Source organism: Acartia tonsa, chromosome 8, assembly GCF_053477335.1.
Source record: "Acartia tonsa isolate MP-2025a chromosome 8, ASM5347733v1, whole genome shotgun sequence".
NCBI lineage: Eukaryota > Metazoa > Arthropoda > Copepoda > Calanoida > Acartiidae > Acartia > Acartia tonsa.
In genome coordinates, this window is record NC_137267.1 from 45,906,411 (window position 1) to 45,922,074 (window position 15,664).

At 33.5% G+C, this 15,664-nt stretch overlaps 1 protein-coding gene across 3 annotated transcripts; it reads right to left on the reverse strand.

Moving 5' to 3' along the window:
• Positions 1-2,874: 2,874 nt before the first annotated feature.
• On the reverse strand, positions 2,875-9,962 carry LOC145327108 (uncharacterized). 3 transcript variants are annotated; one of them, XM_080170635.1, is made up of 10 exons: positions 9,887-9,962; positions 9,549-9,644; positions 9,197-9,260; positions 8,757-8,860; positions 8,215-8,263; positions 6,690-6,794; positions 6,190-6,270; positions 4,546-4,608; positions 3,927-4,009; positions 2,875-3,214 (listed from the first exon to the last, which is right to left on the reverse strand). In XM_080170635.1, exons 1-10 carry the CDS (start codon positions 9,946-9,948, stop codon positions 3,169-3,171), a joined length of 753 nt encoding a protein of 250 aa, XP_080026761.1. In that variant the 5' UTR covers positions 9,949-9,962; the 3' UTR covers positions 2,875-3,168. The 3 variants fall into 3 exon arrangements, with proteins under 3 accessions (XP_080026761.1, XP_080026763.1, XP_080026764.1); XM_080170637.1 differs by lacking the exons at positions 2,875-3,214; positions 3,927-4,009; positions 4,546-4,608 and adding an exon at positions 4,657-4,797; XM_080170638.1 differs by lacking the exons at positions 2,875-3,214; positions 3,927-4,009; positions 4,546-4,608 and adding an exon at positions 4,821-4,923.
• Positions 9,963-15,664: the final 5,702 nt, after the last annotated feature.

A 15,664-nucleotide genomic window follows, 5' to 3' on the forward strand; every position in this document is an offset into this window, starting at 1 on the left:
ATATTATCAAAAAACATGGAAGGACAGACAAGAACAAAGTTCTTGTATAGAGAAGCTTTGCTACTAAACTGGTATGATTTTGATTGTAGCCTTCATGAAAAATTGTCTATAACACTATACGATACACAAAATCTCAGTATGGCTCAGAACCAGTCCTAATCCATCCAATTTGAATCGGAGCCATACCGAAATTTAATACTCAGAATCGGCCTCCAAATCCTCGGTAATTTGCTGTGTATTGTCATTCAGGAATTTATGTCTTGAAATTCAATCCTTTTTTCCTCAATTCTGTAATCATTGCAATCATAGGCGTGCAAATAGCAAAAGGGGGGGGGGCAGGAACGTCCGAGTTTTTTTTTAAGGGGGGTAAAATAAGAGGATTCTCTATGTTGGAGGGGGAAATATAAGGTATTTTTAAAAAATTTCAAAGAGGTAAAATCTAAATATTCATTTATGGGGGTAAACTTCCCTCTACCCCCTTACCTTGGACGTACATGGGGGAGGGGGATTGTTAGACCTAACGAAATATAGCCGGAGGAATGTATTGTATACATTAAGATTTTTTAATATCAGTTTGATGCCTTAGCCTAAGTATTTATTGTTTTTAGATTCTATTTTATTTTAGATTTTTTATTTGCGGCTGCCATTTCTCGTTATTATTACATTGTAAGGTGATTTGAAATTACAATTGATACCTAAAATTGGCCTAATGGCCATAACTATTGTTGTCATTTCTATGTGTTTGATTATCAAACATTTAATTTATGCTATAACAAGGATCAATGCTATTGGACATAATCATCTTTGTTACGTATTGCATTGTCAATCAATATTGTTAGGAATATTATCTAATCAAGGATGACAACATCCATAAAAGCAAAGCTCTGAAACGGTATGACAGACGAACATTATTTCTAGTAGAGTGTCAGAACTCAATATAGATATATAAGGTTTTGACAAATTTATACGTTTTTTTTTGTTGTAAAACTTCTTAAATACAGAATACTGTTTAAGGACATACTGATATTTTTAGGACTTGATTATAGAGATGCCTCGCTTATAACATTGTATCTTTTTGTAATACCAGCGGCTACGCCCCCTAGAAGCCTCTAGGGGCACTTAAGGTAGGAGGGGGAAAAGTCGACCTCATCCCATTTTAAATTTGAGTTTCAAAAGAGTAAAAAAAAATATTTTTTAGGGGGGGTGGTGGGGAGTTGAAGACACCCTCCCCAAAAATAGTTTAAAACCTTCCCAGGACCTATAAGTAGCTTCACTGTAAAGGAAAATAATATCGGTTCAGTGGTTAGCGAGATCCTTCGGGACAAACTAAAAAACGCTTACTACTTTATATAATAGGATGAATCAGTACTCCAAAAATCAGATCAATCGGATGATTATATTATATGAAAAATTGTCATTAAAAAGTTAAAATTCAACATGTTTAAAATGGACGTATGGACATTCTGGTAACGATTATAAAGTTGTTACGCTTTCTAAATCGTAACTAACTAATACAAGAATCATCATACAAAGTTTGAAATCAATAGAACAATTCTAACATGCTTAAATCTACGAAAAAAAGCTATCCGTTACGTAAGGACGTACGGACCGACCCTAATTATAGAAAAGCTTTGCCTTTAAAAATATAAATATTTGGTAAATTATTCTGAGGGGATTATTAATATAAATTACGTATAACTAATATAGATTTAATCAACTGATAAAAATATTGTCTTTAATTCTTATTAGTAGCGAAGCTACTCTATAATTCGAAATGTCCGTTCGTCCGTCCGTCTGTCCGTCTGAGAGAGAAAGGGGGAAACGTGATTTTCTCGGCTCCTATAAACGATAGGGAGCTGAATGTTAACAGTCTTCATATTTTCACCAAGTTTTATTAAGATTCGTCAGTTGGTTGGGGTGCTAGATCGATTATTACATTTTTTAGTATTTATGATTTTCTCAACTCCTATTCAACACTATTCAATTTTCAGGGATTGAATACTTTCATATTATGCATATACTTTTATCAAGTTTTATCGAGATTTGCTTATTGGTTGGGGTGCTAGTTCGATTCCTAGATTTTTAGGTTTTCATGATTTTCTTTACTCCTATTTGAGATAGGTGGCTGATATTTTTAGGGATTAAATAAGTTCACAATTTACATATCCCAACAAAGTTTCATTAAGATTTGCTAATTTGCTGAGGTGCTAGATCAATTCATATAAGGTTTCGGGATTTTTTAGTTTAATATTTTTTTATGAAACTGCAATAAATTTTTCCGTATATCCATCCATAATTTTTGAGCTTCGCTACTTATGGATGTTGTCATCCTTGTTTATTTTAAATGAAATCCTACTCTTGAGTAACCCGTGTCCGTCTATCATGTTTATCTGTCTGTACATATGTTTATCTGTCCTTCCATAATGCTAATCTTTTGGTAGCTGGACAAAAAATCTCAAAAACAGTTATGTGACGTCATAAAAATGATTGAGATGAGAGGAGAAGTGGAAAGAAAACCCCTAAAAAAGAGATGGATAATCCCTCATTTTTATGACGTAACAAGACTGACTTTTTGAGTCACGCTACATCTGTTGTCTTCTTAATGGTCCTTCTTCATCTCAAGGCAGCATGTTTTCTAATATTCCTATGTTTTAAAAAGTTTTACCACTTTTGTAAGTAATTGTCCTTGCTTTTATTACTAAAACAAGGACAGTTATATCCAATGTAATCCACGTTTATTATCTTATCCCTTAATATCCCTGTACTTTAGTTTAAAGCGAAGATCATTCCGTCAGTACATCCTTCAGTCGGTAACAGATAACACTTTTTGTAAATCTTTTTTCATAAACTTATATTTATTACCCAAAAACTAAATTTATAAAACTGTTATAACTTTATTGAATAATAAAGAAACATGTAGCTGTCTATGGTGCCCGAGCAAAATGGGGATAGATGTCACTGATTTTGTCCTACCTATTTTATTGACGTCATGAAATAGCCTATACTACTTTTCTTGTTTTTTTCCCCTCTCTCTTTCTCTTTCCATCGACTATGACGTTAATAGAATAGGTAGGCCAAAAACAGTGACATCTATCCCTATTTTCCTAGGACACTAAACACAGATACAAGAAACATAATAGGTATGAATATAAAATGTATGGATTGTATTTATCTCCACAGAGCTCCTTCGTCCAACTCCCAGAAAACAGCTCCCCTGAAAATTATAACATCAGTAAAATCAGATTAAAAAACTGATGAGGTTTCGTGATTCAAGAAGAAAATTCATTTCTTTTGTATTCTTTTGTACATGAAAAAAGTTTTCTTTGCCCTTTTGCTTCAAGTGCTTGGCATAAAAGCAGGTCCAATATTAAATATCCTTTGTATGACACGGACGTGACATTTTCAAGGACACAACCCAATCTTTCCCGATTTTGTATAATTTTTACGGAACACGATTCCAGTGACGTCATATTTTTCTTTCCCGAAAAAGGGAAGGGGCGAAGAAAAAAAGAGATGGGAGAAAAGGGGGTTTTCCACATCTCTTTTGAAGAGATTTTCTTCCCCCCTTCCCTTTTTCGGGAAAGAAAAATATGACGTCACTGGAATCGTGTTCCGTAAAAATTATACAAAATCGGGAAAGATTGGGTTGTGTCATTTTCAAGGCATCTAATATCTAATTATCTTGGATCTAAAGGCATATGACAATAACCAATAAATTAATGTATATCCCTAATGATGATACACAAAATTACCATTTCTGTAGATTACAATTAGTAGTTGACACTAAACTTTATGAGCCAACCAATCAAAATAAAATAAAAGTCTCCAAAGTTGTTAATCCAACCAATAAGGAAACATTGAAACAAAAATTTTGGGGACTAGTGCAATAAATAGACTAATGTCCCCTCCTTTCCTGGATTACTAACCTGGGTTCTAGTTTTTCTCTGAGTTTATCAATTTCTGCCTTGGGTCCGACGACATTCAGTTTCATGCCTCCCTCACCAACAACCTTATAATTATATTGGATATACAATATGCGTGGATATTATGTCAGGAAAATTTTTTCCGTCAATTTATCTTGCTAAAATATAATTCATATTGGTCAGTTCGTTCATCCAGTACTCCAGTAGGAGTATAGGGGTTGGGTGAGGGGGGGGGGTCTCGTTATTCTAGTCCATGCGTTTGAAAACATGAAAATCTGGTGTAAAATCCATGTAATAATTTATCCATTAACCTATAATGATAATGTCGAACAGGGATATGGATATGGCATATAAGAACAATTATTTTTTTTCCAAATTTTGTGCTTATCAAAACTTTCTTTGGCAAATATGTAGATTTTTTTTTGTAAGAAATCATTGATATGGAATATTATAAATCATGAGACTCTTAATGATTATATTCCTCATAAATGAAATTTACCCAGGATGACAGCTTCCATAAAAACGAAGACAGCACGACAAAAGAACATTAACGCTTACGTGCCAGTTTCGATCAACTTAATTTTCTTAATGGATAAAAAACATGCTGAAACAATAATCATACCTTCAATGGTTCTTCCAGCATTCCTTTGATGTCCTCAGCATGTTTAGCACAAGCTACAGCATCCTAAATAATATTAATATATATTCCCTTGATGTTCTCAGCATGTTTAGCACAAGCTACAGCATCCTAAATAATAATAATATATATTCCCTTGATGTCTTCAGCATGTTTAGCACAAGCTACAGCATCCCAAATAATAATTATATATATTCCCTTCATGTCCTCAGCATGTTTAGCACAAGCTACAGCATCCTAAATAATAATAATATATATTCCCTTGATGTTCTCAGCATGTTTAGCACAAGCTACAGCATCCTAAATAATAATAATATATATTCCCTTGATGTCTTCAGCATGTTTAGCACAAGCTACAGCATCCTAAATAATAATATTGATATCAATAAGAGTGGTCATGTTTTTTTTAGTAGCGAAGCTACTCTATAATTTGAAATGTCCGTCTGTCCGTATGTCCGTATGTCCGTATGTCCGTCTGTCCGTCTGTCTTAGTTTGGGGGGATTTTCTCGGCTCCTATGAAAGATAAAAGGCTGAATTTTTTTGACAACATTCCAATTATTAAGGAGCCCAATCCTTATAATAAAGTAACAGGATGTCTATTTGTCTGTACCGAAGGATCTCGCTAACCGCTGAACCGATCGAGCTCTCCTTTACAGGGTAGCTTCTCATAGGTCCTGGGAAGGTTTATGACTATTTTGGGGGAGGGTACCACCACGCTCCTAAGAAATATCGCCCCTAGAAAAAATATCCCCCCCCCCCAAAAAAAAAGTCGTTATCAAATTCAACTCCCTTCGCCTCAAGTGCCCCTAGAGGCCTCTAGGGGGCGTAACCGCTAATCCTTTAATATAAAGTATTAAGAGTTTTTATGTCTGTAACTTAAGATGTCAATAACTACTTAGCAGATGGAGTTCTTCCTTTCAGGGAGGCTTCACATAGGCCTCGGGATGGTTTTAGGCTATTTTTTTGCCCTTCCCTACTCCTTTAAATATAGAGCCCCTAGGGGCTAGGGGCGCAGCCACTAGTTAACTATAAAACATCAATGGCGGTCGGACCGCTTTTTAGCAGGTTTTCCCAAATATACATGATTTTGACAACTAATCTTTAAATTCTTGTACATAATTTTTGTGCTTCGCTACTTATGGGTGTTGTCATCCTTGTTTATTGAAAATCTGGTAATTAATGCCCCTAACTTCTTAACCTCCAAGAGAAATCCTATTAGTTCGAGATATCAGGAAGGAGGGGACATTGGGCTACTTATTACACTAGTCCCCAAAGTTTAGAAAAAAATGATTTCCTTTTCGTTGGCTATCAACTTTGGGGACTTAAAGTGAATTTTAATTGGTTGGTTAATCAAGTTTAGTGTAGAAACATTTCAACCTCTAAATGTAATCTACAGAAGATGTAATTTTTTGTATCATTTTTTGGGTGATCGTCTTATCCCTATACCCTCGACTCCATTACCATAGTACAGACATCCAGATATTTAGATAGATAGATAGATACTCACTGTATATCCTTCTCTACAGAACACAGAGTTACCCTCTACTCCAAAACCATAGTACAGACATCCAGTTATTTAGATAGATAGATAGACAAATAGATATTTAGATAGATAGATAGATACTTACTGTATATCCTTCTCTACAGAAGACAGAGTTACCCTCAACTCCAAAACCATAGTACAGACATCCAGAGGCTCCAGCTCCTCCCTAAAATAGTATTAAAGTATTTAAAATTTAAACAGATCCTAAAATTTTCAACACATTTATTAATGGCTCAGAATACAAGTAATATGGGCATGGAATAAGCACATAGTGGCCTCTTGGGGCACTTGAGGAGGGAGGAGTTGAATTTGATGACCCAATTTTTCAATTTAGATTTTTTAAAAAGTAAAAATATTTTTTTTCTGTTTTTTCCTCCCCCGTTTTTTTTTTTTTTTTGGGGGGGGGGTGGAGGGTATTTTTTCATTGGAGGGTAGTGGTACCCCCTCCCAAAATAGTTACAAACCTTCCCAGGACCTAAGAGAGGCTACCCATATATCGTTTCATCGTATAGCAATATCCGTCGGTACAAACAAACATTCTGTTACTTTCTTCCTTCAAGATGTAAGAATTAAAAGCTAAAATACCTTGGTAGCTCCATAGAACTTTGAGAATCCAGCCTTAAATTCATCCATCTTTCCAGCAGGGACAGTAAACTCAACCAGAATGGTGATATGGTCATCCTTGCATCCCTGATAATAACATTCATTAGATAGTTATTTATCGCATCGTATTATAGACAGCTTTCCGTGGATATTAAAATGAAAATCTATAAAATTAAAACAAGTTTTGTTACCCCGATTGGACCAAGGACCGGGTTACTAAACTGTTATTAACTTTATGATTTTTATTTTAATATTCGTGAAAAATTGTTTGTAATACTACGCAATACATGATTTTCAGTATGGATGAGAACCAGTCCCAATCTATGAATCGGTTTGGAAGCCATACGAAAACTGGAAAAATTTTAAAACCTCTAAAAATTGTGCTCTTTTTCACTTAATTTAAGGCATCCAATTTACAGCCCTCCCCGCTAAAGATTAAAACTTAAGTCACCCCTGATTTAAGAGGGGTATCAAAACTTTTTTATAATGTGCACAGCACTGCTGCATCTTAATAGATTCATATTGATTGCATGCAAGATCCTTTTCTATTTGTCCTTTCTTTTGTTCATTGTGATAAGATGCTAAGAAACATTCCCTTACAATTACTTTTGATACTGTATACAATAACAGCATTACAATAAAAATTAATTTAAAACAGTAAGGCTAGTCATAAAAATTTATTTATTCTCATTCATTTTTGCAATAATTTTGTAAGATGCGATAAGAATTAAAATCTTTGCAAAAATTAAATTTTTATTTGCAATAAAATAAGCAAATTATAAAAATTAAACTATGTTTGATATCCTTATCTTCAGGGCTCGGCAGCCGCGCCTCAGCCGCTTGTAAGCCTTAAAAAAGCCTCGAAAATTGACCTTTTACAATTTTAAAAATATAGTGAAAGTGGAAACCTGACCCAAAAATGGCAATACCTCTTTTTTTGATGTTATAAGTTTTAATTTAAGGCTTAGTCGCGGCTGCCGAGCCCTGCTTATCTTGCAGGTTGTTAATTAGGTAAGTAGAACAAAATCCTGTATTTGCCATTAACCCTACAACACCACTCCTTCCCCCCCCCCTCCCCCACCTTCCATTCAAACTAAAATCAAACTTTCTAATGTTTTAAAGGTTAGAATTTGTTTATAAATTGTCAGAAGAGTACCACAACTGGAAAAATTAAGGGAAAAGGTAAATTTGAGTTACACAGTCAACATTAATAATTCAAATATAATCTTTGCTTCTTTTGTAGGATTTAAAGCCATAAAAGTATTAAACAAATAATTTATAATTATAAGATTGTAAGAAAAATATAAATAATATTGTAAATAGTTTTTAGAGTTCAAAAAGATCGAAGGAATATTTGGGAAAGGTATGGTTTGTCTGAAAAGTAGAGCGATGTCGACTATCTGTAAGTTGAACAAATTAGGCACTACTCTTCAGAGAACATAGCTACTAGTCCCTCGCCTAACTTTACAAATGGCATTATCATGTAAAGCTTCGATTTTATCCTTACCTTTGGCATGGCAGCAATGGCCAGAGCACCAGAATCAAGTTCAATCATTCTAAACATATTCAATATTAGTTTTTTAAAAATAATAAAAATGTCTTTAACTGAACAAAACTATAGGGAAAAATAGTCAGCTGATTGACACACAATTGGGGTATAATGATTAATTTTAGGATTTTGCTGGTACCTCTTGAATCTTGGTGAGGCTTAAGCATCTCTAGATTAGAATTAGCTCCCATACATAACATACAGATCCTGTCTGATCTAATGATCAATGCCTGGATCCTGTCTGATCTAATGATCAATACCTGGATCCTGTCAGATCTAATGATCAATGCCTGGATCATGTCTGATCTAATGGTAAATACCTGGATCCTGTCTGATCTAATGGTCAATACCTAGATCATCTCAAATCTAATGATTTATACCTGGATCCTGTCTGATCTGATGATTATTACCTGGATCCTGTCTGATTTAATGATTTATACCTGGATCCTGTCTGATTTAATGATTAATACCTGGATCCTGTCTGATCTACTGATTAATACCTGGCTCCTCTGGGACCAAGATGAGGCTTGAGCATCTCCAAGTCAGAGTTAGCTCCCATGCACAACATTCTGATTTTGTCTGAACCAACCTCACTCTCAATTGCCTTGAAAAAATATCAATCGAATATTTGATAAGACTTTGATCAAAGCTGTACTTTATTACTTTATAATTCATGTTTGTCCGTCCAAAGGACCAGAAGATATAAAATTGTTCTGGTAATTTCCATACCAAAACGTACTTTGAGACCAATTCTAATGTTTGCTAATTTTAGCGGGATTTAACTTTTTCTTATACAAATTTTAGATAAGTAAGTTTTGCATGTAATTTTTTGTGAAGTTTCTCATAAGTAGTGGACATATTCGACTTTAAAAAGCGTTTTGTAGAGTCAGACGGCTTCTTGATTACTTTAAGCTCAGCTAGGTTTTAGGTTAAAGATTACCTCAAATTCAGCTTTGACTTCCTTTCCATGTTCCAGAACACCCTTTACGGTGGCATAACCTTCTCTAAATATCAAAGAGAGCGTTAGATAATTAGTAATGAATTGTTATATTGGAATATTTATTGATTATTAACATTGGCAATTCTTTGATTTAAGCAAAGCATTTGATTTATATTTTAAATTCAACAATGTCACTTTGGCTTAGTTTAGGTTGGGTAAGGGTATATTAGGTACATGTAATCCTGCATGTTTAGGGCAATGCAGTAAAGTTTCGTAGTTTTTAAATTTCTTTTAAACTAGGGGTCGGGAGAAAAATGTGCGTTTAAATTAATAAAAAAAATTAATTCTTTACCTGACAAGAACCTTATTTCCACAGACGGCGAAGCCATAGTACAAAGTTTCAGCAGTTCCTGCCTTCACCTTCTCATACATACCACCAAACTTGGACCTGCAAATTAACCATTTATTGTTGTTCATACTAAAACCTTTTTTTAGAGGAGGCATGAGCCTTTTCCGAATTTGTGAAGGTTCTTTGAAATCAGCTAATAGTGTCGGAAATATAAACACAGCCAAGTCCTTACAAAAGAACAGAAGTCAATTTGTTAGCAGTCGAAAAAGGTCTACGCGACTTGGGCCAGATGTTGTCTGGATTATACATCTATGCAATTATAATTGTTAAGATGTACCCACCTGAATTCCTTGCCCTCGGGAACGTCAAAGATGACAGCCAGTGAAACGTGGTTTTCAGCCATTTTTAGAAGTTCTAGATTATCAGGATTATAAGTAATACATCAATTTACAGAATAAAGTATTTCTAAAATGAATATTTAAGTTTTTGTATTTCTAGAAGAATTTGAAAAACGTTTAATATAATACATGAAAGTACAACTTTAATTGTAATCGCACTGTATTATACACAGCTTTCCGCGGATAGTAAATCATTTTTTTTGTTTAATTCCGGTTTTGTTAGCCAAAAGAGGCCGAAGGAAACAAGTGTTAGCCGAAACAGACAATTGATAGACTGAACCCCTTGATAGCACAACCTATGACAAGAGGAAACTGGAATATCATTTAAGCTGGAGATATTATTTTAACGTCTCTAGTATGACAGTATCAAAAACTGCACGTTTCAACCAGCTGCCATGTTCATTTTACATTATAACAAATATGGCAAAATCCATAAAAGTAAAGCTATGAAATGGTAAGACAAACGAACATTAACACTGGTAGGGTGTCAGAACTGAATAAAGAGAATTATATGAAAATTTATTGCAAAACTGCTAAATACAGGATACTGTTTATGGACATACTTACATTCTAGAACTTTATCATAGAGAAGCTTCGCTTATAACATTAAACATTGTATGTTGTCCTAGAAATCAGCATTTTAGAAAACAAATGAATAGAGTATTTATATCTTATTAAAAATTGTTGTTAAAAATTTAAAAAATCAGCATGTTAAAAATGAACGAACGGACTTACTGGTAACAATTATAAAGTTGATACTCTTTCTAAATTGCACGTAACCGTTATGGGAATCTTGCTGCAAAGTTTGAAATCAATAGGAGAATTCTAACATGTCTAAATTAACGAAATAGCTTACCGGACAGACCCTGTTTATAGAAAAGCTTGGCTTTTAATAAAAAATTATGATCAATTTCTATATACAGCAAGACGACATTTACTAAACGCCCATAGTGTGTCCCTTCAGAAAGAGTTGCGAGGAATAACTGCAACTTTATCCGGTGCAAGTGTCATAATTATGTATTTTCTTATCAAAATTCCAGCCTACAAAATAATTACAGTTGGGGGTTTGAAAATGAATTTAGAAATAAAATATTTTTTATTCACCCTTTAAAATTATTTTTAAAACATGTATATTTTTTAATCAACCTGTATAAATGTCTTTTAGACATTAAAATGGCTTTTAATCAATAAGACTAGTGTTTTCAGCCCAAGCATCTAGGGTTTAATCGAATTATTTTAGGGAACAATGGCCTTTTACTACTTTCTTCTTAGACTCATAAGAAACTTCCCATATCTATAATACAAAGTAGAATGATGTCTGTCCGTCCGTCTGTCTGTCTGTCCGTCCCTTAAGATCTCAGTAACCACTGAACCGATCGGATTTTACTCTTCAGGGAATATACCTAGTGGTCCTGTGGTGGTTTTAGGCTATTTTCTTGGGGGTGGGACACCCCCAACCCCCCCAACAACAACAAAATCCCCCCCCATTTTTTTTTTTGCTGAAGATTTCCTTGGTCCTTTTACGAATTTCGCCAAAAAAAAATTTGTATCACCTCTTGGGGCAAAGCCCTAGAGGCTAGGGGCGAAACCGCTAGTAATAGATAAAGCAGTTTCAAAGATATTTTGCATTAAACAAATAGTTTTTATCTGACATTAAAAATTAAATCATGAAATGCAACTTTAACAGCATACTGTTTTATTTAATCTTTAAATTTCAGATTTTTTATAGAAAAGTTAAGTGAGAAAAATAGAATTTAAGAATTAAAATAAATAATAGATTCATTTTTTACCCCAAAATTAAGATACGAAATTGATAGGATTTCTAACCTATCTTAAATCTTTCAATGTTTTAAATTTTTCATAATTAATATAGGTTTTATCTTGTTTTAAGAAAATTGTTCAATATTTATCTATCTATTAACTCCTGATTTGTTAAAACATAGGAGAGCAAGGAATTAAGGGATAGGACAATAGCTGATAAATTGATGCACATCCCCATGGTAGTACACAAAATTACCCCTTCAGTAGTTTACAATTAGTTGTTGAAATGTTAAGACACTCAACTTTATGAACCGACCATTCAAAATTCAATAAAAGTTTTTAAAGATGTTGAGCGAGCAAAAAATAAAAAGTTATTATAAAACTTTGCAGGGGACTAGTGTAATAAACAGCATAATGTCCTCTTCCTCCCTGGGAGAACGCCATAATTCTTTCTATATTAAACATGAACTTTGTCCCCGTGTGTGTGTGAACTTTACTCCAGATAAGAGTTTTTAGCAACTGCAACTCTGGTTACCTCCAGATATAAACACATTGATGAGGACAGTGCAAATTGTTCTTGGAGAGTTTTAGCAACTTCAACTCTGGCTACCTCCAGATATAAACACATTAATGAGGACAGTGCAGGTTGTTCTTGGAGAATTTAGCAACTTCAACTGGTTACCTCCAGATTTAAACACTTGTATCAGGACAGTGCAGGTTGTTGTGCAGGTTGTTCCTGTAAAGTTTTAGCAACTACAACTCTGGTTACCTCCAGATTTAAACATCTGGATATAGACAGTGCAGGTTGTTCCTGGAAAGTTTTAGCAACTGCAACTCTGGTTACCTCCAGATTTAAACATCTGGATATAGACAGTGCAGGTTGTTCCTGGAAAGTTTAGTATCAACAACTCTGGTTAACTACAGATTTAAACACCTGGATACAAACAGTGCAGGTTGTTCCTGGAAAGTTTTAGCAACTGCAACTCTGGTTACCTCCAGATTTAAACATCTGGATATAGACAGTGCAGGTTGTTCCTGGAAAGTTTAGTATCAACAACTCTGGTTACCTCCAGATATAAACACTTAGATACGGACAATGCAGGTTGTTCCTGGAAAGTTTAGTAACAACAACTCTGGTTAACTACAGATTTAAACACCTGGATACAAACAGTGCAGGTTGTTTCTGGAAAGTTTTAGCAACTGCAACTAAATTCCAGGGCTCGAAGCCACCTATAAGACAAGATAAGGGAAATCAACCTTAGAAAATATTATTGAAATCTTAACATAACCCAAATATGACAATCTCCTTTTTAAAAAATTTAAAAGTATCCAAATGTGTTTAAAGTTGAGGCTAAGTTAATAGACGCAGCTGCCGAGCCCCGCTAAATCTTTAAATTTGTCGGATATAAATAGAATATAAGAGAAGTCATTAAGGAATGTTTTATAAATAATTTTTTGATTTAACTATTAGTCATATTATGCAATCATTGGAAATTAAAACTTTTTCAAGGGGTTAAAAATTAACTAAAAGTTTCTTTGCAATCAACAGACAAAATCGTTCTTCTTTTAAAAATCCTAATACATTTACATTGCGACGTACTTTTCTTTTCGTGATTATTAACAGATTTTTTAATGAAGATATTTACTCAAGTAATTATTTATGAATTTTTTTACTTGTTTCAGAAAATCTTAATTGAACATTTCATCATTTTAAATTAATGAAAATCAAATACCCCCTTTATATTTTAAAATAAATTTTGTTAGTTTATTACTTTAGTTTATGTTAGGTTATTTTGGAAAGGTGTAAGCCACGCAAGATTAGGTGCTTCCCTCTTCCTTTTTTAAAATTTATTATAAAATTTCGTGACTAACTAACAGCTTCTTACACGGTTATACGTATTTTGAAACTTTGAAAATTTGAGCATATAAATTAATCAAAAATCTAATAATAGTCCAAAACCATGTGTGACAAATGTAAAGCTTCCCTAAAGATTAAGAACTAAATCAGTTTAATGGTTAATGAGATATAAAGGGAGAAAAAGGTGCATTACTAATTTATATAATGGATAAAATTTTAAAAAATAGTTATCTTACATAAAAAAAACTCTACGAGGATAATACGAGAGAGAAAAATTTGTCAATTTAGGCTGCTAACATCAACATCATTCAGATCATTGGTCAGTTCGTTCATCCAGTATAATTTATTAGAGTACATGATAATCTGGTCTAGTGTAAGATCCAAGTAATAATAAATTCATTTCTGTTTAAAAAGGATAACTTAAAATCACCAAACATCTTACTATTTTTCCCATAAATTTTATTGTCCCCCAGGGGGTAATCAAAACTAGCAGATCAGCTTCTTTGTGTTTGTTTATACAAGATGGCGAATCTAATTGATATTAAATTTTATAAATGTCTTATTAATTAACTATAAAACAATAAATACTTTAAATCAGCCGCAACTAAATTAACCAATAAATAACTTTGAGCGCCTTCATGTCTTCTAAATTAATACATTACTTTATTTCAATTTCATTTCGTTTCTATTGCCTTTACTCCGTGGGTAATGTAATAATTTTTTTTGTGAAGGCTCAAAAATAGTTTTTTGGTTGGGGGCATTTTTTTGCTTTTAATGGGAATAAAGAGCGTCCTTCTCCCAACAAATAGCTTAAAACAATTGTATGACCAGTATCTGTATACCCTTTGAAACACAGCCATATCGGGACAAAGACCAAACTGCATTACTTTTGTGTCACTTTTGATTCCTGTGACGTCATAAAACGAGTAAGATGAGAGGAGAAGTGGGAAAGAAAACCCCTTTAAAAAAAATAACCAGGATCTAGTAACACATTTTACAAAGGTAAGAATGATCATAGAAATCATGAAATAGAAAATTATCAAGTCAATTTTAGGCTAAGAATCTTAAGGGTATTAAATTTTTAAATCCTCAATTAAATTAAATAAACAAAATTATTTCTTCTGCAGATTAAACCTATTTGTTAATTAAGTTTGAACACAAATATTTCAAACCAATTCAGATTTTTAAAAGCTAATAAATGAGATTAAACTTGACTTTCTCAGTCATACAGACAGGCATTGTTATAGGGGAGCTTTGCTACTTAAAGGCCTTTCTATGGGTGCTATCAATCCTATTTAAATGAACGAAGAGGTTAACTTTTGTCTATATTCATTGTGGTTAAGATAATAGTTTCGCGCCATATTTCCATTTCCTTAGCCTTAGTCTCAAGAAATAGGCCTGGGGAGAAAGAGAAAAGTGTTAAGTCTGAAAATTTGGAACAAATAATATTTCTATTACTCCAATAGATTAGGGATCTAAAGGGATAGGACAATGGCCGATAAATTGATGCACATCCCCAATGTTGATACTCTTCTGTAGATTACAATTATTGGTTGAAACGTTTGGACACAATCTTAATTAACCAACTAATCAAACTTCAGTATAAGTCCCCAACGTAGTTAAGGCAAAGAATAAGAAAACGTTATTCCAAAACTTTGGGGATTAGTGTAATCAACAGCCTAATGTCAACTCCCTCCCTGCAAATAGCTATATTTATCGTATTGTATTATAGACAGTTGTCTGCAGGTAGGAAAATGAAAAATTCTGGGATTTGTTGGCAACGATATCTAAGAAATACAGGGTGTCCCTCGTAAACTGGTTTTTTTGAAACGCTTATTACTCCCTTAATATTTGAGCTATCTTCGTAAAATAAAAAGTATTTGACAGCCTGCTACTGACCATTTTATGGGGTAATGATGAAAAATCCACAAAGTAAACAGGAAAAAATCTACGAGGTATTACATAAAAGGCTAATTTTATTGAATTTAGACTAATCCACAAGAAAATATTTGCTTTGTGAACTTTAAGATTAGCTAGGGTTCAAACGGTTGGTCGCTCAGACTTTCTAAGCACAAAAATGGAATAGGCTTGACATGGCATAC

Coding starts and splice junctions, on each gene's coding strand:
- LOC145327108 (XM_080170635.1), bottom strand. CDS start 9,948: ATGGCTGAAAACCACGTTTCACTGGCTGTCATCTTTGACGTTCCCGAG. Junction 6,795..8,214: donor CCATTGCTGCCATGCCAAAG/GTAAGGATAAAA, acceptor TGTTATTATCAG/GGATGCAAGGATGACCATAT. Junction 3,215..3,926: donor AGAGAAAAACTAGAACCCAG/GTTAGTAATCCA, acceptor TATAATTTTCAG/GGGAGCTGTTTTCTGGGAGT.